The sequence below is a fragment of the Uloborus diversus genome, chromosome 8, assembly GCF_026930045.1.
Source record: "Uloborus diversus isolate 005 chromosome 8, Udiv.v.3.1, whole genome shotgun sequence".
Classification (NCBI taxonomy): Eukaryota; Metazoa; Arthropoda; class Arachnida; order Araneae; family Uloboridae; genus Uloborus; species Uloborus diversus.
Window position 1 is genome coordinate 65,570,659 of NC_072738.1, and position 27,885 is coordinate 65,598,543.

Consider the following 27,885-nt stretch of genomic DNA (forward strand, 5'->3'; position numbering starts at 1 on the left):
CCAGTTTCGTGACATTTCCGGCATTTGTTGACATTTTTGTGACATTTCCGGCATTTGTTGACATTTTTGTCACATAGTGCACATACGTGACAGACTGTCAAGAGTAACATTTAACACTAGATAATTTATTTCTATGACTATATGATTGGATATCAAAAGAAATCATCATGCATTTAATTCATTCGTCATGGAAATGATTTAACTGATATGCGAAATCTTGTCAAGATACATTATTCTTTCACACAATTTTAAAACCATAACCCTATAAACAGATTTTTGGAGAAACTTTTCCACCGATAATGACAGCTTTTGCAGAGTAATAAAGTTAAGTTGGCGCGATATTTTAGCGATAAAAATTCCAAACTTTTATTTTTTATTGTTCAAATTCTTAACGTTCTTTTTCAATCTGTTCTGCGATAAATATTTTCAAGAAAATTTATTCGCATACTGTCCATTTCAGTTGGATGCTGTAGTAACAAAGGTTATTTAAATTATTTATGTGGAATTAGGTTAAGGAAAAGAGTAATTTTTCATCGAATTGAAAAACTAATATTTATTCAAATTCACTCAGAACAAGATAAATAAAATGTGTACTCACAGTTTATATCAGATATTTTTGATGTTACGCTGTTGCGGATGACGATTCCAAATGAAGAATTACGCAAATAAAAAAAAATACACATAACAAACTGTTTGTTTTGCCCAAAATAAACACGTGGAACTCAATGTTTTAGTTTTTTCGGCAGTTTTGTAAATATCCACAAGGTAGCGTATTCGAGCTCTGGAGTTGCGAATTGGCTGTGCGTTGATATATATATGTCATCTCAGGACATTGATTTTTATATATTAAGATTTATTGTTTTACATAGTCTAGTAACGCCTTATATGATTTAAAAAGAGAAACTGAAGTAATAAAAAATGTATTTTTTATAATGTTATCATTTAATTAAATTCTCATTAGTTGCATACATAAATACGTGCATAAAAAGCTCCCCCATCGTTGAATCGTTAAGCTACCTCTAAATCCCTGTTAGATCTTGCTAAAATGTTGCCTGATTTTATTATTATTATTATTATTTTTTTTTATATGGGATTTTATTTATTTTTTTTTTCGGAATTCAAGAAGTGACGCACCTTAGTTTTGTGACACTATAATAAAAAGTAACGTGTGAAAATTTTGAACTCGATCGATCAATAATAACACGTGCCCTAGGACGTTGAACTTGAACACTTTTGAGAATTTTCCCACAAATCTTCGAGGTCTTACTTCAGACCCAGTACATCGTTTCTCCTAGGTTTTCAAAATATTTTTACAGTGAGGTAGCACTAAAATTAATCTTTTTAATTATTTTGCATCATCTAAAGATTTTACGTTGAATGAGAATGAAATAATTCTTTAGAAACTTTACCTTAATCGTATGCTTTTCACAATGTATCTCAATCGTGTGTATTTTTTCCCGATAGTCTTGGATTGTCTGTAAAATAAACTGCTTTTGTGACTCAAATTTGGTAAATTGGTTGTGAAATTCTTCGATTAATTTTTGTTCTTTTTTCAGTTGTATCATTCGCTACTTTCAATTTTTTAACAATCTCTCTTCCCTTTAAGTAGCTTCCTTCATTTTGTTATGAATCAGGATTAAATAGGAAAAAATCTTTTGGTATTTGTAACTTATCAAACAGTTTTATTGACTTGCAATTGATTCTATAAATAGGAAGATCTTTACTAAGAAAGTATTCCAAATCATCTACTGTTATATGAAATTTTTTATATAGTCATCAGATACATCTTCCTTATCAGCAAGCATTTTTTGGAGTAGTCTTTTCCTACCTTCAAAGTTAGTTCCTTCATCCAATACGGACACAGCTACTAGTTCATCTCCTAAATACCATGAATTTTCTAATCACTGCTTCTGCTGCATGTTTGTCATCATTTTGCACGCTGCTTTTTTTTTTCAGACACATTATATTACTTAAAGGAGCCTCGATTGTGTTGCAACGAAAAACCATATCTTCATACAGCATTTAACTGTAAAACAGCATTTAAAGGCTTTCTCTTCATTTAATGTCAGTTTAAATAACCTCCGAAATATATAAATTTTCAAACAATAAATTCCTTTTGCTATCCATCTGACTCAGGGATAAGCTCCAGATTCCCGAAAAAAAATCTCTGGGACTTCACTAGGAAATATTATTACAAGTTATGAAAATTATCTGTAATCTTTCTCAATTTCGCTTTTTACGAACAATAACATGTCATCAAATTCGTCTTTTAGAATTTAAGTGGTATGTGTGCTTGATTGAAATGTCATAAGTTCTGAATGATGGAGATCTTCCCACAAAATTTTGAAGCGCTTAAATAATGTAATCTCGGATCCATAGCTAAGAAAAGCAAGAACTTCTTTAAAGACACACTCTGCAGTACGATTTCAAGTGCATGATGATGGTAATCCAAACGTAATATATCACCGTTCAGTTTTTGCTCTAAAAAATTGCATGCACAATTTATACGGCCGGTATTGCAAGCCGTTGTATCAAACACTACAGCTTGAACAGTAAACAATAAAGAGCAATCATCGAAGATATCACCATACATTTGAAGAAATATCTCAGTAATTCCGAGTAGCTGTTAAACATTGGGACCTGTAGCTATCGCGGAAAGCCTATCGGCGTTCTTTTTCCAAGAACATCTGGATGTAGCTTTGTATCCCAGTGAATAACTACAAAATCTAAATTTAAATTCATGAAATTTGATTTTACCTCTCGAAGATTTTCTCCTGCTCTCTTAAGGGATGTACGATTGGTCACAAGGTCATTTGGATTTAAATTTACTACATTTACATAGGCTGTTAATAAATGAACAGCACCTTTATCCCTAACACTAATATGGCATTTGTCTTGATGAAAGGCAAGCAGATATAAATAGTTGTCAAGGTTTTTTGCGTTATGGTAAACCAGATGTAGAAAAAAGGTTCAACAGGTTACTATAGATCCCCAATTCGATTTCTAAATCTTGTGAATCGCAGGAAGAATTTGATGATAATAAAGGATTATGTACTGAAATAGAAGAAAAGTAATTTAAAGCGATCTGGAATTTTTTGCAATTTATATTTAATATTTAAGATATGGAAAATACAGTATATTTTTATGTTAGAGTAATCGATTATTTTTCGAAATTTTTATTTTTAAAATTAAAAATTGCATAAACATTTAAGCATATTTATAACTAAAGAACAGCGAATTAAAATAAAATTGCCATTACTTATAGTTCCAGCATTGAATCCTAGCGACCCTATTTGCCACACCTATTACATACACAGGAAATTTTGTAAATCAGCACCCCCAAAACCCGGAGGAGGAAATTTGCTGTTGTCAAAGATCATTCATTAAAGACCTTGGCTATTCATTAATGGCCTTTAGAATCCCTTGTAACCATCGTGGTGGAAAGAAATGTTCCCCTGCCGCTTGGTTTGGAACGAGCGCAGAAAAGCGGTATGGTGTACATGTACCCTCTGTAACATGTAAAATTTTACAGAATGAAAGTGAGAGAACGGTCGGTCTGGAGGTAGCAGCATCTATTGAGGTTCAAAATCACTTTAAATATAAAACGTAAGAATATTTTTACATAAAAATGAGAAAATCCGAAATATTTTTATCGAAACTTAAAAAAGGGGGTACTAGGGCACGGGTTAATATTTATGGATTGACTTAAAATTTTGCAAGGATCATTTATTTATATATTGGAACAAATTGAGGGGGCGTCACGCAAAATATCTACAATTTCAAAAATAAGGACCACCCTAAATACATATTGCCGACAGTATATAAGCATCTTGAAAATGATGCCCCCCCCCCCACAACTGTTTTTATCTGACGATGACAATGCTTACATGTTGAAATGACCATCTCTTCTAGCATTCTGAACAGGAATCGAAATTATCTCTTTCAAACAGTTTAATAATAGTGTCCAAAGTATGTGCTTCTTTTTTTTTCTTCAAATTTATATTTTTTACATATAAGCTATTCAAGGATGGGAGAGCAATCACGATTGATATTGTAAAAAAAAATTAGGACTGATTCTTTTCAAAACTATTGTAGCAAAAAATTAAAGAAAAAGTTTTTTTTTTAATTTTAATTTTAAATTTAATCTCTTCTTTCACTTTTAAAGAGTGTTTTGTTACTCCTAGACCAGAGAAGGGTAGGAGAAAACTTAAAAATTTATTTTGAAATTCCTTTTACCTTTTATCTTGTGATTGTGTTTTCTGACACCTAAATTAAGAAATATTTAAATGTTGGTCAGAAAATTTCACTGACACCTGCTAACACCTCTGCTTTTGGCGAGAAATCCACTATTTACTTGAACAAAAACCATTTGCTTTCAGCAGAAACTCTGAATGTTTAGTCAATTAAAGTAAGAGTTCAAGTAAATGCAATAAAAAGGAAATTTTTCAAATTTCGTAAACATAAATAGATAAAACAGAAATAAAAATAAAATAACTTCAAATTAAATTATCCTTACAAGTTACAACCAGGCTTGACCTGATCCATATTTTGTGGCATTTTCATCTAGACGGAAGTAGACTGTAATAGCACTCACACACAAGTAACCTCTTAGTTTCGTTAATATGCAAGTATCTTAGAGAAAAATGATTAACTTTAAAATTTATTAAAGGGAGTCGATACTCTATAGACGCGTAATGTTCAATCGCTAAACTTTATGAACCTTTTTCTACAAACATTTTGATGATAGAACCTTACAATTGTCAATGTTTTCAAGAGATATCTAAGAGTCTACTGAAGAGAAAATTTGATCCAATTCTACTTATTTCATAATTTGTTACATTTTAACAAATAGTGACTTTAAAAAAAAAAAAGGACCGTTTACAATAAATAAAAAAAAGACCGGTTTTGACCGTAAGACCATAAAAACAGCTACTTTGGAAGAAGGGTGAGTCCTAAAGCAAAAATGTCACTTCAGTATAATTATAGACATTTAAATAAAATGTGGTGAAAATTTCAATGTAGGGGAATGTGGGGTGAAGTGAAATAGTTATTAGTTGAGATTACTTACTTTTTTCAAATTGAACAAATTGGAAATTAAAATTAATACATAAAGAAGGACAATATATATTTGCATTGAAACATTATTTTTATTTTTGACCGTAAATTTAAATATTTAAATTTTTCCCTTCTTTTTTTCATGGGGCAAAGTGAAGAATAAATTATTTTTCTTCTGAAGTATTTTCTATTAGATTGTTAAAGATATTTTTGATCGAATAAATGAGTAAATAAAAGAATGAAAGAATAAAGGAAAATAAAATGAAACAAAAAGCGAATACATAAATATATAAATAAGTTAATATATGACATGATGATGTCATACAAACAAATGATGATTTCAACAAATTAAATGAATGAAGAAAATAGTGAATGAATAAGAAAATAATTGAATAAATAAGGGAATTTTTAAGTGAAAGAATTTAAATGGAACAAATAATTAACTAATACGTAAATACATGAAATACACCGCCAGCTCAGTCATTTCCAGCCGAGGACTGCAGTTTCGTGCTTATTAGCACTCATCAGCCCGGCATAGGAAAGTGACTGAGCTGGAGATGGAAAACCTCATTACTGAATATACCTTGCCTCGCGTTCAATCTTCGAGTTGAACCGAACCATTGCTTCGGTCACTCGTCTGGTCTGCTAATTCTATATTAGCTACCAGTTTGTTTCGCACTCTTGGCTTCCTTATGAGGTTTTCCATCTCCAGCTCAGTCACTTTCCTATGCCGGGCTGATGAGTGCTAATAAGCACGAAACTGCAGTCCTCGGCTGGAAATGACTGAGCTGGCGGTGTATTTCATGTATTTCTGCTTTAGCCCTGGCTAATGGGCGGTAATTTATTGAATAATACGTAAATGATTTAATAAAAGATTGAATATGTAAATGAAATGGACTATTTCACTTTGCCCCATCTACTTTGTCTCGCATGCACTTGATTAACTGTACAAAGCATTTGAAATACAAGTAAGCTTAATATTAAACAAATAAATACTGCACCGTATATTAGTAGGTTTCAATTAGCATTTAAAACGTTAATAACAAGAACTTTATCATTTAATAATAACGAAAATAATTTTTGACTTAGAACAAAATATTACAATTTGAGAATCCAGTTCTGAAAATTGCTTGTGCTATCATATTCTTTGATTTTCAGAAATAATTTTTCTCGACTGGAATAGACTATATGTGTTACTACATAGATAAAATATTACTAGATAGGTGGCGTGAAAAGCGGAGCAAATATTTCGCCATTTCACTTTGCCCCACGTTCCCCTACCAGCTCCTCTAAAAGAATAAAATTTCTCAATTTTATATGATATTAGAAAGTTCTTGCCTCCCTTTCAAAACAATTGTTTTAATGTAATATTTCTTTCTTTCAGCTGAGAGTCAATCCTGTGCTAGCGAGACAGTCGTGGAATGATTTCCAACGGCTGAATAATCTGAGGGAGCGAAAAGAACGGGAGGAGCGGAAAAAAGCGGAAATCCATGAGGCAACTCAGAACAGGGACATTTTTCGCAGTAAGCAAAACTAAACCACTTAGTATCTCAAAAGACTCAATGAACTGTTACGTCTTATTTTCGAGAAAGGGCGTCCAGTGCCAAAATTGCAAATACGAAGAATGCTATTTCAGTTATTAGCATTAGATTCCGAGCGGTCCTCAAATCTAACTATTCTGTAAAGTTGTTCATTTTACAAGGTCTTTTTGAAGGTTGCAGAGTTGTTTATTTTCAAGACCCCGAGTCTTATAAAGTTGTTTATTTTGCGAGGCATCTTTGCGTCCTGTAAAGTTGTTCATTTTACAAAGTCTTTTTGTTTCTTTTGAAGTTGATTATTTTACAGGATCTCTTATTCCCGTAAAGTTGTTAATTTTACAAAATTTCTATCATCCTTGTAAAGTTGTTTATGTAATAAGACTCTTTGAATATTGTAAACTTTATTTTACGAGATTTCTTATTTCTGTACATTTTTAAAAATCTTTGATTAATGTAGGATTGTAGCTCCTGAACGGATGAACCAATTTCGTTTTTTTTTGTTATATATATATATATATATATATATATATATATATATATATATATATATATATATATATATATATATATATATATATATATATATATATATATATATATATATATGGGAGAGAGAGGGGGGAGATTTTGTATTAAAAAACGAATTAGCATTCTTGTTAGTGAATTGCAATTTTGGCAGGGAAGCCAAACTCATTCATTTAAATTAATGGTTTCAATCGAAAGAACGAATTTTTCTAGGTATTATGGAATTTGTTCGGAATTTCTCAGTTACATAGACCTGAAATCATGATAATTTTTGTAATTTTTAAAAGCAACTCTAAGTCTTTCACGCGATTGGTAAAAATTTCAATGTTCGCAGACAAGCACAAATTTAATAATAATGCACAAATTTCTTGATTCCTGGCGAAATTTGATTCAATAGATTATTTGTCAAATTCCTCAGGATTTCCCAGGTAATTTCCTCGGGTATTCACAATTCGAGAAGCCGTTTTATGTTCCTATCTCTCACAGGGAGGAGCCATCGGACCTCCGGGACCTAGAGGACCCGCCGGCCCACGAGGACCTAAAGGAGCTAACGTCAGCAAAGAAGAAATGTTTGAGGAATTCAGGACTATGATTAGTGGTAAGCAAGGGCGTAACAACCATTGAATATTTTCTTCGGTACATTTCTGAGACGTTTGTCTTGTGAAATAAACATAAAATTGGAATACTCAAACGCGCTCTCTCACTTAATGCAGATAAAAGGCTACAAGATAACTAATTGTGCGCACACCACTTTAATAAAATGAATGCCGGAGAAGGAGGGAAAAAAGAGAAAAGTCTTAAGATATTGTTCATATCATTTAAAAAAGTCATTATGTATATTTTGATACTTATATAACTTGATAATTCAACTATGTACATTTTGAGAATTTTCTGGGAAGGGAAACAGCCGAGTTGAACGCTCGGCACTGTCTAGTGGCTGTCATGAGATTTTACTTCGCCACACCTCATTTTTAGAAGCATTAAGTTTCATGAAGGTGCGATACAGCCTGTAACTTTTCACTGCATTCTTTGATTGCTTTAACAGTTTTTCATTTCTGTTTAAAAATTATTAGAATTAAAGAATATAGAAAATTTAAATCAAGCGTTCTTTATTTTCAGACGATTACTTTTTGTTGATCCAATATGACAGAGATAGAATGTTTTCCTCTTTACTGTGCTTGTTTAAAAAAATGCAAAACAAGCATTTATTTAAAACTAGTTTAAAAAATGCTTTCATATCGCCAAAATGTCTCTCAACTGGGTAAATATGGCACGTGTTCTTTCTTCTATCTCAACCCTTTCAACGAATGGATTCGTTTCTGAAATGATTTGCAAGTGCTACATTTCCGCGGCCGGACTTTTCTCATTATTCGGTTAAAGTTCTACGTTGCAATAATAGTAAGATAGGGTGGCATTAAATTAGAGAAGAAGCAATCTTTGTTGTCGGGAGAAAAAAAACCCTCAGAAGTATAAAAAAATGTTAATTAAATAAAAAGCGTTGTGTGGATAAAGGAACGCAATCCTGCAAATGCTACGGAGCCCCCCCTCCCCCCCAGAACGGGACCCTCAAAAATGAGATTAAAATCCCCACAAAATCAACTCTACTAAAATTTTCGATGACACTCGGTCTGCACACAAGCGTGTATTAAGCGTTGTCATACCAGCATATCTCTGAATCCTGAAATAATGGAATGGGGTGCTATTGGCTACAAGCCTCAGTCACATCTTGTTCGCATCGGCGGAAGTGTGATCAGTGGCAAGAGGCAGTTACAATTCTGTTGTCAATGGGCATAGATCTACCCGTTGTTCGAGCCCACCGAAATGCAACGTTTCAGCAGGATAATGCAATCGAGTTGCTCCTATTATACGAACTGACTACCCTAACCACACCACGGATAATATAGCCTGCTGCCTTTGTGAGCACGTCCTAGGTCCTATATCTCTCATCAGTAGAAAACTGTGGGTGACATCACGGTAAAGCTGAATGGGCAGCTGTATCTGCACGTGTAAAACTTGACCCCGAAGAGATGGCGGATCACCTTGAAGCAGAAACATAAGTTGTATCATTTATAATAGGTAGAATTAGCCAGAAAGCGCCGAGTAGTAAGAGGTGCGTTCTTGCTGATCCTATCTATTCCAAATGATAACAAATAACCTATTACAAATGATGTTGTCGCTTCAAGGTCATCCGCCATCTCTCCGTGGCCAAGCTTTACTTACCATTCAGCGCCTGCTCAATTCAATGTTTAGGCGCAAAAGTATTGTTATTGCTGCCAGAAGTAGTCGTTCTGTGTACTAATTTCTCGTGACCTATACTATTTTTGAAAGTTAATTCACTTGCTGCGCCCAGAAATAAAATACCTGTCCAATAAATATTTTTTTATTTGTATCTTCCTGGTGTAGCAATTTTAATGGGCAGTACTGTTTAATAAATTAATTTATGTTTTCAACATTAAAATGGCTGCCAACCAAATTAGAGGTATCTCTTCCAGCTCAGTTTATTAATGTTAAGCAAACAAACAAATAAATACCTATTTTTCATTCGTTTGTAGAAAACACGAAGTTTCATTCTGATTTTGCTTTTCAGAACTGGCTGCAAGAAAACTGATCATCTCCGCAGACCCCAGGGTAAGAAAATTATTTTATACTAGGGCAATACTGCCGTGCTAAGCACAGATGTGGTATCTGCAGTAGAGGTCAAAATGAGAAATTGATGATTTAAGTTTTACAACACGGGTCTTTGATTTGTGACTCAATTAAATGTTCAATTCGCCGTAGCCGTTTCATAAATAACTTATCTAACTAACGTAAGAGCGATTTTGTAAAAGTCTTTATTTGAAATTAATAAAGTTACGACAATTTTTCTCTTCAAAACCTTTTTATATACTAGGTTAATTTCACCGTAAGTGACTATTACTAGTCATTTTTAGAGGTATCTGCACAGATACGACAAAAATAGCTTAGTAAAGCGCTTAGAGTATCGTTAAATAATATTGCAAACATCTGCTTTATTTGGATTTAGCTGTCGCTTTATTTTGTTAACACAAATCTAACAGAATCTGCCTTCTGAAATTTAACTTTTTCGGACATTTAAAACTGAAAAAAAAAAAAAAAAAACATAATAATTTTCTGCTTTTTACATTCAAAGAATGTGTTGATGCTATCATTTACAGTGTTTTATTTTCTGGATTCATTTTTACCGAGCATGAACGTAATTTTAACAGCAGACGATACTTAAACAAAGATATAATTGACCATAGAATGAAATGCTTTTTTTTTCCACAAAAGATTTAGATATGAATGTTTCACATGCAATTCATTTTTAAGAATTTGCATTTTAAATAAAAATTTAAATAGAAAAAAGCTGAATATTTACTTGAACATTCATGCAAAGTTTTATTAGTTTTTATTATCGACCCATATCAACTATTTAAAGATAAACTAATTTTAGTACTCTGTTACAATAAACTGCTACATTATTAAATATGCTGCTTTACTAAGGTATAAAAGTTGTATCTGCATAAATACTAAGGAAAAAAGTGTAACTCCTCAGATACCACTTTAAAGACTTTGTACTTGTCACTTACGTTCAAATAGCTTTAGCAAACTACGCAAAAAATGCAGATGCCGCTTTTTTGCTAAAGCTTATTTTGATATTTCGCGTTCACAAATTTCCAAAAAACTTGAGATTTAGGTAAATTAAATTATTAATGCCTTCTCCCCCCCCCCCAACCGGTGAAAATAACTTAATTTTGTCGGGATGTGCAGATACCACATCTGTACTTAGTACGGCAGAATAAAGCTGTAAATTCTGGAGTAAGTAGGGGAATGTGGGGCAAAGTGAAAGGGTTAAAATTGCTTTGCTTTTTCAAAATGAACAAATTGGAATTTTGTTTGAAAATCACAGTACATAAAGAAAGAACAATCTATTTTGTGGCAAAACTTGCGTTGAAACGTTATTTTTTATTTTTGGCAGTAAATCTGTGCCTAAAAAAAAAAAAAGTGGACATTTTTCACTCCTTTTTTTCATGGGGCAAAGTGAAAAAAAAAAAAATATTTTTCAAATAAAATATTTTTTATTCGATTGCAAAAAATATTTTTGGTAAAACAAATGAGAATAAGAAGGAATGAATCTTTACTAATAATAAAGCGGAAAAACTCTCTGTCGGGATGTCTGGATGTCTGTAGGATGTTTGTGACGCGCATAGCGCCTAGACCGTTCGGTCGATTTTCATGAAATTTGGCACAAAGTTAGTTTGTAGCATAGAAAAAAGGTGAATATTTACTTGAACATTCATGCAAAGTTTTATTAGTTTTTATTATCGACCCATATCAACTATTTAAAGATAAACTAATTTTAGTACTCTGTTACAATAAACTGCTACATTATTAAATATGCTGCTTTACTAAGGTATAAAAGTTGTATCTGCATAAATACTAAGGAAAAAAAGTGTAACTCCTCAGATACCACTTTAAAGACTTTGTACTTGTCACTTACGTTAAAATAGTGTGCACCTCGAAGCGATTTTCCGAAAATTCGATTTTGTTCTTTTTCTATTCCAATTTTAAGAACATTTTCAGGAGCAAAATTATCATAAGATGGACGAGTAAATTACGAAATTATCATGACGTGGAATGGGAGAGTGAATGAACATAGCCAATTGGCGAGAAATTCGTCTTCCATGATTTGTAAATATACAGGCGAACCGAATGACCTTTTAATTTTCAACTACGGGCAAAGCCGTGCGGTTACCACTAGTGAATGAATAAAAAGATAATGAAACAATAAACTAAGAAATAAATAAATTAATTAGTTAATATGTGAGGAAAAATAAATGAGTGAACAAAATAGGGAATGAATAAGAAAACAAGTGAATGCATGAAAAAATAAGTGAATTATTAAATAAAGGAATGTAAATAAGTTCGTTAATAAATGAAAACGTAAATAATGTAGTAAATGATTGAATGAGTAAACGAAATGAACTGTTTCACTTTGCCCCATTCATTTTGTGCCGCATGCACTTGATTAATTGCAAAAAAATACTTAAAATAAAAATAAGCTTAATAGTAACAAAATAAATACTGCACCGATTATTAGTAGGTCTGAATTAATAATTAAAATGTTAAAAACAAGAACTTTATCACTTAATAATAACAAAAACCATTTTTGATTCACAACAAGATATTACAATATATGTATCATTTTTTGAAAATTGCTTGTATTATCAAATTCTTTGACTTTCAGAGGCATTTTTTTTCTGACTGGAATAGACTACATGTGTTACTACAAAGTTAAAATAATACCAGACAGGTGAAGCTAAAAGCAGAGTAAATATTTCGACATTTCACTACTAAAACCAGGTGCAAATTTGGAGAAATAGTTTTTTTCTACTTTTGTTGAAAGTTTTCATTCGAAAAAAGACATGCATTCTTCTTACTGTAAAATTTAGAAATGGTAGTAAAGTAACATTTAAATGATTTTTAATGAAGTTTATTTTTGTAGAAGTTTTCCTCCAAAAAGCTGAATTCAAGGGCAAAATGTAAAAACATTTCTTCTTCAGCCGTTAATGAATAAGTTATTAAAAATGTCAAATTTTAATAACGCTAATCTGCACTAAAATCAGTTTCCATGGGGAAAATATCTTGCTAAACCATGGGGAAAATACCTGAGCCCCCCCTCACAATTTTGCATATGGGCACCCTTGGCTGAATTATAGTAACCTGGTTGTAGTTTTCACCCTAAGAAATAACATTGCAAAGTAAATCACGCGTTGAAATTAATGTATGCTCTGTTCCACGAGTAAAAATTTTTAACTGCAATATCTGAAATAATTACCTTATTCCCAAAATATGTAAAGAAAGTGAAATTTTATTTAAAAAGTAGTGTGTATAATATTTATATACTAGTTCAAGATTGAAACGCAAAAGGCTGCCCTGCACCATTTGTACTTATTAAAAAAACCCATCGCTATTACGTGAAATTGCATTTAAGCATTTGACTTGTTAATGCGCCAAGTAAGAATACTCTGTTGATTTGATCATCCTTTCAAAAATTTTCTTAATTTCAATTTTTCTTTATTGATAGAGACAATTGTTTTACAACAGCCGTCCTGATGTAAAGCCATCCTGATGTGCAAGATTGTTTTGCATCAGCCGTCCTGACGTAAAACAATTTTGCACAGGTAAACCTCTACTTACATTTGAAACTTCTTTTTTTTCCAAGAGTTGTAAGAAAAGGAAATTTTTCTTCAATAAATTTCATTTACTGAATGAATTAGTAGATGTGTGCCCCTTTTGTCAAACATACTAAGTTACATTAACAACGGAACCGAGAGAATAAGATGTAAACTTAGTAATATTAGTACTAGTTCAACAATTGAAGCCTTTTGATTGGTTGTAGAAAGACTCGATCGGCAGTTCTTGTGTTTGACTGACGTTCATCGCGGTTAGTGAATGTGTTCGCAAGAAGAATTCATTCGGTGGTTCGGGTGTCTGACGGAGGCTCGACTTGGCTGGTGAGTATGGCCGTTAATTGGCAGCGTGGTCAGTCTCTAGCTTCCTAACTTTTAACCGCCATTTCCAACCATTTAGCACAAAACCTACCAGGCAGCCACTGTATGGTGTGATAACGAAAAAACGTTTTTGAAGCAAAAACTTTTACCGTAGTGTCCCTATTATCGAGATATAAGGTCTTAAAGTCTGCAGAAGTTTTAAGAGAAGCGCCGAATTAAAAAGATTTGGCGAGAAATGGAAAGTACACGTGATTTTTTCCGCCTGTATGCTTCCGCAAAGCGCATGAAATGTGTTATTACTCACCGAAACTGGATGAATTTGGCGACTTTTCTTAAAACTTCGGCAAACTTTAAGATCTCATATTTTGATTACGGAGGACATGAGAGCAAGTAAGTGAGTTCAGAAACATGTTTTACAGTACTTTTTCGATTCCTATTTTTAAAATTTATTTCGCTATTACTCTGTCGTATGGTGTCCTAGTTAGGATTGTAATACTAGCGTATCAGTGGTGGCTATCTCCTACTGAGCACCCCCTCTGCAGGCAGCTCCCCTTGCCTTTGAGTTTATTTCTCTTTGAGTGTTGTGAAATCGTTGAAAACTCTTTGAAGAGGGACGGAGGAAGGGTGTGACTTCTCCTAGCATTGACTGTGTTATGTTTTTGTTGACAGTGTACGGAGCTGTGCGTGTCCAACCTGGAGGGCAACGAGACGGGTCCCGTGGTGCAGAGGCCCCTCTTCGAACAACATGACCTCCTGGTGCCCAAACTGATCACCACCTTCATGTGGGAGCTCAAGGATGATCAATCAGTCCCTAGGAATTCTGTCTCAGAACTAGAAATCTTCGTACCGGTGAGTACGCACGTACTTAGAATATATACTATCGTATCCATCAGAAAACTAGTTAAAGCTTCATGCAAGGCTGCGGAGTCGGAGTCGGACTGATTTTGGAGTAAAGGAGTTGGAGTCGGAAGCCGAAGGTTTAAAATTTCAAGAGTCAGAGTCGGTCAGTTTCCCTCAAAGTCCGCAACTTCTGCCAGTGCTTGCGGAGTAAGAGTCGGAGTCGGACTGATTTTGGGGTAAAAGAGTCGGAGTCGGTCATTTTTCCTCCGACTCCGCAGCCCAGGTTTCATGTGCTGTCAAGCCATTCGCTTAAATACTCAAAATCAATAATAATATTGTAGTACAGCCTTACAACATCGTTTATCCTGCTCCCTTTTATCCGGAGCGTCGGATTATCCAAATCAATTTTCTAGAGTTAAAATAAATTATGTTTACAAAAATTGTAATTTTAAATTATAATTTGGCAAGAACGAAACTTTAAATGCGCCAAATATTTGATTTTCATTTTGATTAAAAGTACAACTCCTGCATACAACGTACAATAAGGTGTAATATACTGATTTAACAAACAATATGACGTACTTTGGAGCGTCAGACTGCGTGTGCTCGCAGCACTTTTAGTTGGAGTGTGAACAGGATCCGATTAAGATATCGTGAACCAATGGTCAGACGCCTTTTTGGGACCCTATTGTAGTTAAAACTTACAATTATAGCCATCGAACAATTTTAGCCTTTTGAGGGCCCCTAAAGCTAAAAAGTGGAAGCCTAGACTACAGCCTGGTTTTCCTATTCAGTAATCAGGCCCTGAGTGAACTCATCGAGCAAGATCCTCAAACCATGACCATCTCAAACAATGATCTTAACTGATTGATATTCGAATTTTCTGCACTTCTTTGACACCCTTCATATATTGATTAGTCAATATCTGAGGTAAGATGGTTTATGGACAACAATTGTTGTTTGCAGGCAGAGTAAAATTATAATTCTTAAGAAAGAATAAAAATAATTTAAGTAGCAACGTGAAGTTTATGACAGTATTTAACTCCTGGATTAACTTAATATTTCTTGTATTTAAAAAGGATGACGACGCTGTTAAGTTCTTAAATGAGCGAAATGAGCAACACAGGCAAAATGAAAAACGTTGCACCTGCGGCCTGCACAGCGACAGGTGTTGATCACCTGTTCCCACCGTTCTTTAGTTGAGAATCGTTTGTGTTCCCTGTGAGACTTGTTTTACAAGGTGCTTTTTTAGTGCGTTAATTGTGTACTGAGAACAGGAAAGTGACTAAATAAAAGATCAATTTAAAGTTCCTGAAAAAAAAAGGAGGTGGAACCAATTGAACATCCACTATACTCGCAAGATCTCAATCCTCTACACTTCTTCCTATTCCCAAGACTCAAACTCGCTTTGAAAGGAAAGAGATTTGACGATGTTCCTGACATCCAAGGAAACGTGACGAGGCTCCGCCCCAAAAGAAGGCGTCTTGCAAAGTTTCCAGGACATGTATAGCAGAGCTGAGCGGAACATAGTTATGGGAGGTGACTATTTCGAAGAACAGTTTGGTAACTTTTGTTAATATTTTGTTTACGTTTATGCTTCAGGACTATTCACCGAACTTTATTCTCAGTAGTTCTCAACTCTTTATTTCTTTGAAACGGATATGTCGTTTTATTGGTATTCGTCGTAACTGGACAAAATATATTTTTCAATGTTTTAAGCTTAATTCGATCTTTTTTTCTTCCTCATTTTCCCTTCAGTCGTCTCGCACTGGCGGTTACGAACGTGGCATGGGTGATTCCCGTTCGACATCCGGTCGCTTCGTGGTCCAGAGAACCGGATTCTACACTTTCTTCATCCGGGTCCATCTCCACCTACCCGGACAGGAGGAGGCACAACAACCACCCACGTCTTCGGAGCTTTTTTCAGTCCTGCTCTGCATCGAAGCACTTTGCAGAGAAAACATGTAAGTATTTTTCGGGATTTCTATGGTGTTAGGATACAAAGAAAAAATTACTAATTCTGATATTTTTTCTTGGTACCAAGAAAAAATTTAAATTCTTCATTTTTTTACTTGGCCGTAGCAATAGCAATAAGTGTGTTGACTCAAAGTCCCCTTAATACTAAATGCCTGTCCCTTTCTCGCTTTTAACATAAAGCAAAAATGAACCCAAATCATGGGAACGAGGTTAAGTAAATTTTGGTACGGAAGTTACTGCCATCTATCGAAGGTATTAAAAATATATAGCAAAGAAAAGAATTGGTCAATTTCTAAATTCAAATTTTGAAATTAATAAATTAACAGTTTGAGTTGAATTGTTTGTATCCATCGCCGTAGTAACGCGTTTGTCGGATTGCCGCTAGGTAACGCTGTCCTCCGTACCGGAAGTCAACACGAGCTTTGACGGAAGATCACTTTTTGAGCATTTAGTATTAAGGAAGTGTTGGTTGACTGGGCTTCCCTTTCTTGTCTATTTTCTCTTTATAGAGTTTTACAACTGCCCAAACTGGTGGTGGAGGTGACAGGTTTGGGAGTTAAAACACTCTCCAAAACCCTCGGTTTTAAGTCATTATCAGGTCAAACTGCTAATATCATATGTGTGAGCATTGTTACGAACTAAACCAGGGATTCCCAAACTGTGGTCCACGGACCCCTTGGGGGTCCGCCGACTCTTAATAGGGATCTGCGGTAAACTTTGAAAAGAAAAATTAAAAATGGTAAATGGTATTGAAATATGCTTTTGCATTTGAAAACAAGAAATACCAATTACTCGTTAAAAATGCAACGCCTATGTGTTACTAAATTTTTTTTATGTTTTCAGACTACGAGACTTTTGATACTATGAAGTTAAAAGCAAGGTAGTTCGTTTTTGAGAATTTGAATGACAGTAGCACAAGCTTATTGATTACACTAAAACCCCAACAATACAGAATTATGTCTCCTTTACTGGTTCTAAATAACGAATTATTGCATTATTGCTTTTTGGATAGGGAGAAAAACGAATGTGTGAATGAGGCTATTTTTATTAGCTCTTGTTTTCAAGAAACACATCAACCCGCTTAAGCAAAATACACAACAGCGAACCCATCGATTTAAAGTCATAGATGTAGCATAACTAGATACACAACTGCGTAACGAAAGCATTGCGCGAATCTTGAATTAAACGGGCGAAAGAAGTTGTTTGCGCGCATGCGCTTTTCGAACTTTTGCCCGTCTAATAGCTCATCTCAGTTGCCCATGGAACTAGTTTCTAATTGTATGTGTATCTAGTTAATATTACATCTATGTTTAAAGGTAAATTGGAAGAGATAAGAATTCCCGTGTTATAAATGTAAACTGTAACGCAATGGGTCGGGGTTCATTCTTTTCTTCTCTTTTTTTTTTTTTTTTCAGAAAGCGATTGATTATATGAGCGTTTTCTTAGCCGAGTATTCCCTTTTGGATTCCAGCAGTAGTTGATGAACATTTACTCATCCCAACGCCTACGTTCCATTAAAATTTTTTGCTCTCCATTTTTTTTTTTTTTTTTTACTTTTTATAAAAGTGTTCTTGCTAAACATTTGACAATATTCTAACAGATTGCAGATTTATCAAAAACATTTAATATATTTAAATATTACATGATTCTAAGATGACTTCTTTTTTAGTTATACTAGCCAAAAAACGTTAAATACGCCGATGATCGTCTCCCCCCCCCCCCTTTAAATGTTTTTCTATCTTCTTCTTTTTTCTCTCATTTTTTTAACCTAAACGAATTCGAACTGACGGAAATGCATATCATAAAGAACTAAGATGATTTTAATCACTATTTTCTTTGTTGCGACACGAAAAAGCGAGGCATTAATTTTTTAAAAAAAAATCTCCTTCTTTGCAGGAACTTAGAAGCTATATCAGGTTTTGGTCCAGGACAGAGAACAACTGTTTCTATCAACGGAATGCTCCATTTGGAAGTAAGTAATAAGATGAATCTTATAAAAGCATGATCAAACCGAGCATTATATAAAATCTTTTTGTGCCCAAGGTTATCTTTCGTCATTTATAATTATGTTTAGTGAATTTATAAACGAATTCCAAATGCTATGTAATAATAATACCGGGTGATCCAAAAGTCAGGACCAACTATAAAAATGAATACTTCGAAGAGGAATAAAGATAAACAGATGCTGTTTGGACTAAACGGTGGAAAAGAAGCCGGGTTTTGTCTGGCAACGATTCAAAAATAGTTCTGTTATCTAACAACAGATGGCGCTGTCGGATTTCTAATCTAGGGTCATGCAAAGCAACAAACGATATAATAAATAGGAGCAACGGCAGCAGGTCATGGTAGTCGAAGCTTATGCGCATTGAAATGCTGTCCATAGTTGAGAAAGCCCGTTTAGTTAAACTGTATTATACGAATTATGGAGAACTAAAAAGCTAGAGCGCCATCCGTTGGTCGAAAACAGCACAATTTTTGTTTCGTTTCCCTACAAAACTCAGCGTTTTTTCGATTCGTTTAGTGCAAACCGCATCTTTTTATCTTCATTCGTTTTTCAAAATTTTGAAATTACGTAGACGATTTTATAAAGCAAAATGGTGCATTATAACTTCGTCAATTGAAGGCTCCAACGTTTTTAATAACGTTCAAATAAAATGCTTCCAATTTTTATGAAAACATACAGTTAAGTGACGTCCACACTCGAGCTCTGCTCAACCTGAGTTATGGCAGAGTCGGATCACCGGAACGGTCATTCACCTGCTCCGTTCATGCGCAGAAGCTATTCGTTGTCTTCGGGACATCAGGCTCAACTGGAACTTCCTGGAGTGAGCTCGGATCTTGAGGCTGCTTTATGATTGAAATACTTCTAAAAAAATTTCAAAAGATTGAAATATCGGTTCTATTAAAATCCAATCGTATCTATGTATGTATTTACGTATCCTTCCAGGTTACTTCTGACTGGCTATTGGACAGATGACGTTATTTTACACCGAAAAAAAAAAGTTTCTTAATGTAAAATCTGCATGGGTTAAGCCTTGAATGAACGCAAACGGTTTGTAATTATAACGACGAAAATTAGGGTAATGACCCCAGTAATTGGCACTTTAAGAGTTTATCCTTAAACTTACCTCTGTTTTCATCTCTTAGAAAAGAAATATTTACTTGTAAATATTTTTGTATCAAAGAATGCACATCTGTGCATTTATTTGTACACTAAAAGCAAAAATATTTGAATAGATATTTTTATAAAAATACATGTATAAAAAGTTACCAAAACCACCAGTAATTGGCACCTGATACCCCTGATACACCAGTGTATGACACCTTGTGATCCAGTGATTGGCACATGTTAATAGAACTGGAAAATCACTTTATTTTTCATATTTAGATTACACACAAATTTCAGCATCATGAGAAACATAATTGATTTTAATGTAAGTAGGTTATTAAACATAAATTAATGTTAAATCACACATCTTGACGTTAAAAACCTTTTTTAGAGAAATAAAAATTTGGAATGTTACATGGAAAATATATCGAGATTATTGCTGTTTCATCAGTCGGCATGCAGTTTTGATTTTACGAATTATAGCTGTTTTCACATAAAAAGGGACATTAAACCGATGATTCGCAGGGACCACAAAAAATGGAACAGTTCTCTACAGTCGCAATATCTGACTGTGATGTGGCTAAACATTTATTTTTTTTTTAATTGTTTCTTTTAAAAATTCAACTGTGGATGCTGGATGATTCAAATTAATAGTAGAATCCATATAATATTGTTGCTGCAAAAGTATCAAAAATAAAATTAGTGACACATTGCACAACAAATTAGAGACTATAAGCTCATGTGCCAATTACTGGGGACTAGCGAAACTGAAGCATTTCTAAATGGCATCCATCACTTCTTTAAAAACCCAAAAAGAGACAAAAATTTACTTTTACCCACTCAAAGTAACATCTTTCAACTAAACAAAACTTTTGACATCCAAAATTAAAAATATATTTTAAGTCAGATTTTTATGGATTGATGTGCATGCTTCCCTTAAGCCAGAGAAGAAGCTTTTGCAACAAAAATGGCTGATTTGACACAAGCCACTATTGTTTCTTTTTCCTATGCACTGCTACCATTTAGTAACATGAATTGAAGTTATAATCTTTAAGGTAAATGTACACTCAGTTGGTATATAGCCTTCTACTTTTGAAAGATTAGATACGAATCTTATTTTGGGACATTTTTGTTGAAAGTGCCAATCACTTGTGATCCGCCAATTACTGGGGGTGTTACCCTAGTCTCTCAAAATATATATTACAAACAACGAGCTAGACTTATTCTCGTCGTCATGGTAACCTGAAAAAGCAAAGGAACTTCAGAAACAGTCAAGTGAAGATAAATAGCAATTCACCATGGCTCAAAAAACAAAAAATAAATAAATAAAAACTGAAAATAAAAGTCTTTAAAAAACCGAGTGTTCAATTCAAAAAAAAAAAAACAATAATAATGGTAATAATAAGTATATAAAATAAATAAATAAATAAAATAAAATAAATAAATAAATAAAGATTGCGAAATTTTCTATGATATTTCTGGGACAGCAGCGAACACTTTTTCGTCAAGCCTGAACCCTGAGTAATTTTGTCTCTCATATTAGGGCGAATTTTAACTCACTACTTTTTATAGAAGAATAGCTCAGAAAACATCAGTATAATATTATACTGATTGAAGGTTTTTTTTTTTGGGGTAGGTTTTAGTCAATTCTCATAAAAATTGATATAGTCATTTAAAAACATATTAAACTGCAATTATATATAAAATATTGATTCAAGAAACTAAACTGCTTACATTTCCCAAAAAAAAAAAAAAAATAAATAAATAAATAAAAACTTTAAACACACACACAAAAATTTCATAGATTTCTTTTTTTTTCTTGTTATATTGAAATATGTATTTTTTAAATATACATTATTGGAATTCTTTTTGTACCAATAGGCAGGCCAATACGTGTCAGTCTTCATCGACAACGCCTCCAAGTACTCCTTCCACGTATTTGAAGGATCGCAGTTTAGTGGGTATTTGACCGGCGTGTAGGCATCGGGGTATAAAGAAAGTCTGAATCCAGCAACCAATGAAATTGAACAAATGGTGAAATGAAAAGACTGTGCCTTCAGAAAGAAAAGACATGAAAGAAATGATTCGTTTTTTGTTTTTCAAATCAAAACTATTTCATGAATGAAAAACTCAAAAATTTCATCAACACTTTGCTTTTATGGGAGAATCGCCGAATTCAACAAAATATTGCATTTTTGATTTGTTTTTAGGGGAAATTATTGAATTTCCTCTGCTCAATTTCAGGCAAATATTTGCCAAAGAAAAAGACTGTCATTACATTATTTTTTACTCTGCATAAGAATGCAATATAGGATGACTCCAAAATGTTGTAACAAACTATCAGGGGAAGTAGATAACATCTTAGGGGCGATTCTCGAAAAAATGTCCCGTACGTAACGCTAAGTTTTTTATTTTATTCAAGTAATTATTAATTAAATATGGGATTAACTGTTATGCTTTGATAGTAAATTAAAGCATGTATTGTTCCCCAACAACATAATTTTTTGAAGGCTTTGGTTAGCTGGAAATTTTTTTTAAAAACTTAGCGTTACGCACGGGATATTTTTTCGAGAATCACCCTAAGGAAAAATAACTGCATATAGAAACCCTGTGATACTGGGAAATGAAGACACTGCGGGCCCCCACCACCATTTTGCATTGCATTATCGCAAATATATTCACTGAAATACTTAAAGAGTACAACAGTGTTAACGTGAGTAAAAAAAAAAAGAACTTCATTGGTGAATAGCAACATATGTCGATAGATATATATCGATAAAAGTTTTCATTTCTCACTCAAGAAATTGGCATGTTTGTGAGTTTCAATCATTCTAAAATGAGAAGGGTTTCTATGTGCTATTGTTTTAAATACCCTAATAACTTAATGATATCGCTTATGTGTGTGAGAAAATTTTGTTGAACTAAGTTTAATATTCTATGTTTTGAGGCATTCAGGGCTAAAGTAGATCAAATTAATTTTGACTTATTCCACTTTAGCTTTAAGTGCTTCTTTTATTAATATAGACGCTGAATATGGGAAACAAATAATTCTGTTGCTGTGAAGGTTATATAAATCAATTATATTCTGTGTAGAGTTATGAACAGCATATTATTGGAGGAAATTTGTAACTGAACATTAGAAACTTTTAATGCAGTTTTCGACACCTATACATCTTTCATACCGCCGTGAACAGGTAAAGAGCAGTAACGGCACATTTTTCATATTTTTGCATTTTTGTCATCTGTTGTACGTTAGCTTTATTGCACAAGCTTGCTTATTTGGTTTCCGTTGAAAAAAAGGCGCGAAAAAAAAAATGTCTAATTCCAACTTTTTCCTTTTGTTAGTATTGAATTCAACACACATTTCTTCAAATATCTCAAAAATTCATTTCTGCAAACACTACCGTTTACTTGCCCACAGCAGCATAGGTTTTATCGCTTTCCTTTGAGCGTTGCGACTATAAATTCCTGTGCAATTATCAATCCTTTAGAGTTTATAAGCTAAACACCTCCTCTGAAAGTTTTTCTCAACATTTTTGAGTCACCCTGTATTTTTAGAATAGACCTTTGTTTTATTATTCTGCATATATAAACTTATGATATATTTATAATATTAATCACCTTTGTATATCATGCGGTTTGTTTCAATAAAGTTCTCCACGTTTTAAAATGTCATGTAAAATCTGTTATGAAACTTCATATAAAAATTTAATCCGTTTTCAAACAAAATATTCCAACAAAAGAAAGAAAGGTAATTCCTATGTTAAATCTATCTATGCTCGTGTTTTGAAAATTGTACCACGTGTTCACCAAAAACATGATACAGTTTTCATTAAACAATGTAAAACACGACTTATTTGATGAATATTGTACATATCTGTTTTATTTTAACTTGATAACATCATCATTTTCTAAGTATTGTTCGCTTTTGTAGAGTATACCATCGATATTATACTAAATAGAATCGAGAAAGAATCCCAATAAAGTGTATTACATGTATTCTTATATGATTAAACCTGTTTTATATTTTAGAGTTTGTGCATTGTTATTAAAACTAAATGCTATGTCTTTTTAGAATGCAATAACCTGTTTTAGATATCGTTTTTTAAAACATATTTTCTTTCAATGCGTGTTAGACACACGAATTTAATGAAATTTATTGTGAAGTATATTTACAATTAATCAAGCCCATCAAGGACGTAGCCAAGGGGGGGGGTCCATGGAGTCTGGACCCCCCCCCCCTTCCCGAAAGACCACTGTCTGCTTTTTGTCAGTTGTTGCACCTCACGTCAAGAAAAAAAAAATTTCAAAAGAGAGAAATTTTATGAAACCCGGTATTTTCCCCTTAAATATTCCCAACATTCGGCAATTTTCCCGCGTCCGAGTCAATTCAGAACACGAGAATCTTGTGCAACTGCAGTTCCCTCTTGCCGCCTGTCCTTTGCTGTGTTGCGTACTCCCACCGAAAATGACGAATTTCCGTTTCTTCTTTCAACTCAGCTGGGCTGTGACCTTGAAATTCGCCCCTTTTTCCCTTGGTCCACAGATTGCCATCGGCAAAGTAATTGAAAACAAACATTCATTGTCGCTTTCGCCGTACCCCAGTCTCATTGGCGTGGTTTTCTTTCTTTCTTTCTTTCTTTTTTATTTTTTTTTTATTTTTTTGTTTCGACTCTTTTTTCCGTTTGGACCTGATTTCCTAGACACATGCTGCACGAAGGACAGCCAGAGTGGGGTGCATCCCTGGTGAATCAGTAATTGAAATTCCTATTATTTTCTGTTCTAACACACCGTATTTTTCTGCCACACATTTATAGGAAACATATCTAGAACAAATTTGTAATCAAAAGAAAATTAAGTTTACACAAACTAGGTAAGTTGTAGTCCCCTTTTAAAGTTTTCTTAACAATTTTATGTGTTAATGTTTTTTCCCATTTAAAAATTAAGTTCAGACAGCAACGAAAAAGAAATTCTACACATTTCGTGTGTTTGAGGATGAGAAAAAATTAACATTAATTATTAATTAATTAATTTTTGCTCTTTATATTTTTCGGATGATTCATTTCAGATTCATTTTATATTTTGATTAATAATCTTACTTAAACTTTTAGTTTATTTTTAACAATAATAGATTGCTTATGTCCCCAGAAGCTTACAACTTTTGAACTGTAATCCTGAAAAGTTCATTTTGTTTTTGAACATCTGTGTCTTATTTTTAGCTCAAGATAACATTGAGAAACGTCTCTCTCCTTTCTGAGAAACAAACTAGATTTTTTACGGATGTTTTTCCACCCAATATTTAAGCATGACCATGAAACATATTAAATGCCCAAAAAGAATTTGTGTTTGAAGGTAAAATAAGTGAATAAATGAAATTTGAAGTTGATGCAACGAAATTACTTTTCGCTGTATCAAAATTTTATAAAGCGAAGAATGAAATTGAAAATTACTCGAATATTTTACTGCGATCAGTTTATGAAATTGCAAGTTCGGCCATATTAACACATGTAATTTAAAAGTAATTCTTTGAAATTCGTACTTTTAAATCTTACTGAATTGTGAGTCTATGGTCCCAAGAGAAGAGCCGTTAATCATTTTTAACTGAAGAAAAAAATCTTTCTTCGATGTTGTTCCGTTTTTCAAGTAAAGTACAGTGAAACCTGTGTAAGTTGACCACTCGCGGTGCAGTACTTTGATGGTCAACTTAGACAGGTGGTCAACTTATAAAGGGCGGTAATGATTTTTTTTATTTTAATTTTTTGTCATTTCTTGCACCATGTATTCATTTTTTGAGTTATTCACCCTTATTCTTTCTGTTCAATTCACTTTCATTGTTCAACATTATTGAAAGTGAAACAATAATTAAAAATACTATTCAAATAATTTTGTTATTTTTTCCTTGTTTTTAACTATATTAGACTGTAGTTTTAGAAATTCCATATAAACCGGCTAATTTTCTCTGGCTTTCTCCATTTTCAATTAATTTTAATATAATATTTCATACTTTTTATTAATCTCAAGTTCAACTAACTTTCTTTTTCAAGCCTTTTTTTTACAACTTATAGTACAAAGAGCAATAAGCGCGACTCTCCCAGTTCATAAAGGCAAAATTAAATTGTTTTATCTCTTAATCCGTTGCGCCAGAAACATGTAACTTTACTCATTAGCAGGCCCAGATCTGCGTACCCGCGGTGCGAGGGGCCCGCGTCCTTAAAGAGGCTAACGGCCCTAGAAATTGAAGAAGAAATCGAAAAAAACTAGCACTAAGACTTATTCACTTTACAAATAGACACAGCTGGCCACTAGGGAGGGGCCCTACGCATTTTACTGCAAGAGGTCCCAAAACGTATAGATCCGGGCCTGCTTTTTTTAGCACAATTCATGTGCTGCCACAACATATTGCAACTGAAAGAAAAGACTTTGAACTTTTCTACTGACACCTATTTTCATTGAACAGAGTACAAAAAGCTATCTTATTTAGAACAACAAATGAAAAACAAGTTGAGAATAAAGAGCAGCATAAGCTTTATGCTGCTGTTTAGTTAGTAAAATGCTAGTCTGTCATCAAAGCATTAAAAACCTTTTTGGAAAGTTATATAAAAAAAAATAATAATAATAAATGAATAAATAATAAAATAAAATAAAATAATTTGCTGAAGAATGTTTAATAAAATAAACCAAGTGGTCAACTTACAAAGGGTTTTTACAATACTCCAAACCAAATTTGGCGTACATTAGTGGTCAAGATAGACAGGTGGTCAAGATAGAGAGGTGGTCAAGTTACGGAGGTTTTCCTTCACTATATGAGATAGGACTAATTCCGTTCCTGACAAAAGCGGTCAACATAGACAGGTGGTCAACTTACAAGGGTGGTCAACTTTACAGGTTTTACTGTATATTTGTGTTTGCTTCATTGGAATAAATTTTCTGATTGTTATTTACCGCCTTTGTACTGAGGAATTATTTAATAAGCATCTATGCATCCATCATTAGTAAATTGCGAAGGTAGCATTGAACGTAACAAAACCGGACATGTGCATTTAATTATAAATTACCAAGTGAAAATTTCTGCTATTTACTGCGTTACAAGCAAATAATTAAAAAAAGGTGAATGCGAGGTAAATTTTTTTGTGTTTTTCACTTCTATATTACTTTTTTTTTAAAAATATTATTAAACTCTTAATTTCTTCAAGTTAAAATTACTTGCTATTTCTTGAAATAGAATATATTTTACTAACATCACATAAAAGAATGAAAAAAAAAAAGTCAATAACTACGTTATAAAATATGATATTCTTTCGAGAATACAGGATGATTACAAAATTGCTCCTAGAATGGAAGTTATACCAATTTGAAAATGAAAGAATCAGAAGTGTTATTATTGTTATATTAATTTTGGAAGATTGATTTAAATCATTACTGGATTTTTAACCACAATTATTCTAAGAGTTTTTACAAAAGATTGTCCTTAGACTTTGGAACATCAGATGACTGCAAAAAAATTTGCATACTGAGGCTATAAAAAACCTATAAGTTTTGTTTCCAAAAATTGGCTAGCTTTATGCATAGATATTGTTGAAAATGTATCTAATTTGATGCTACTGTATTATGGCAAACGGGACAAAGACTTGCCTTAATGATCAAAATTTGACGTTTGACTCCAAATTATGAAATTTTCGAGTCTGACACTTGCTTACTGCTAAAAAAGACAGTGAAGTTACCAGGTTATAATCAAATATTGTCATGATAATTCGTAACAGAGCATATTGCCATTTTCCTTGTAGTTGTTCACAATAATTTTTTTAATTTGAAAAATACTGATTTGTACAGAAGTTGTTTTGTCTCTGCAGAATAAACAGATTTCGTGTTTGGTGGTGAGATAGGTGGGTGCGATGCCTTCTCTTGATCTTTTAAATGAAGCATCAAATTGAAAACATCAGAGGAAAATTGCCAATAATGTTCAAATTATTCATGACCTTATAAAAAAACATTTATAAAAAGCAATTATTTGCATTTTTTCCAAAATGTTGTTAAAATAAAAATACATAGATGCTTAATTTCATTCATTGTACATTCCATTACTCGCCAGGTAAAAGATCTCTTACGTATTCGTTTGGCCTTGACAAAATTAAAGCCCTAGTGCAGTTTCGCATCGCAGAGAGCTCAAGTGTCTCCATCTGGTGGAAACTCGGCGTCAAAATTACCTGTGCCAGTCACATCCGCACCTTAATGGTAGCATATGAAAGACTAGATGCCATAGCGGTGGTTCGCACTAGGTCCGAAAAGGCTAAAGCCTCTTAACGAAGCCGCATTAGAAAGAAAAAAAATA

At 33.2% G+C, this 27,885-nt stretch overlaps 1 protein-coding gene across 1 annotated transcript in view; it reads left to right on the forward strand.

The window, feature by feature from the left end:
• LOC129228394 (adipolin-like) overlaps nt 1–21,536 on the forward strand; it is a 32,949-nt gene extending 11,413 nt beyond the window's left edge. Inside the window, exons 2-7 of the mRNA XM_054863072.1 lie at nt 7,605–7,716; nt 9,706–9,746; nt 14,300–14,479; nt 16,229–16,434; nt 18,344–18,423; nt 21,442–21,536. Coding sequence (XP_054719047.1) covers nt 7,605–7,716; nt 9,706–9,746; nt 14,300–14,479; nt 16,229–16,434; nt 18,344–18,423; nt 21,442–21,536 — 714 coding nt within the window. The remainder of the gene's footprint in view (nt 1–7,604; nt 7,717–9,705; nt 9,747–14,299; nt 14,480–16,228; nt 16,435–18,343; nt 18,424–21,441) is intronic.
• Nucleotides 21,537–27,885: the final 6,349 nt, after the last annotated feature.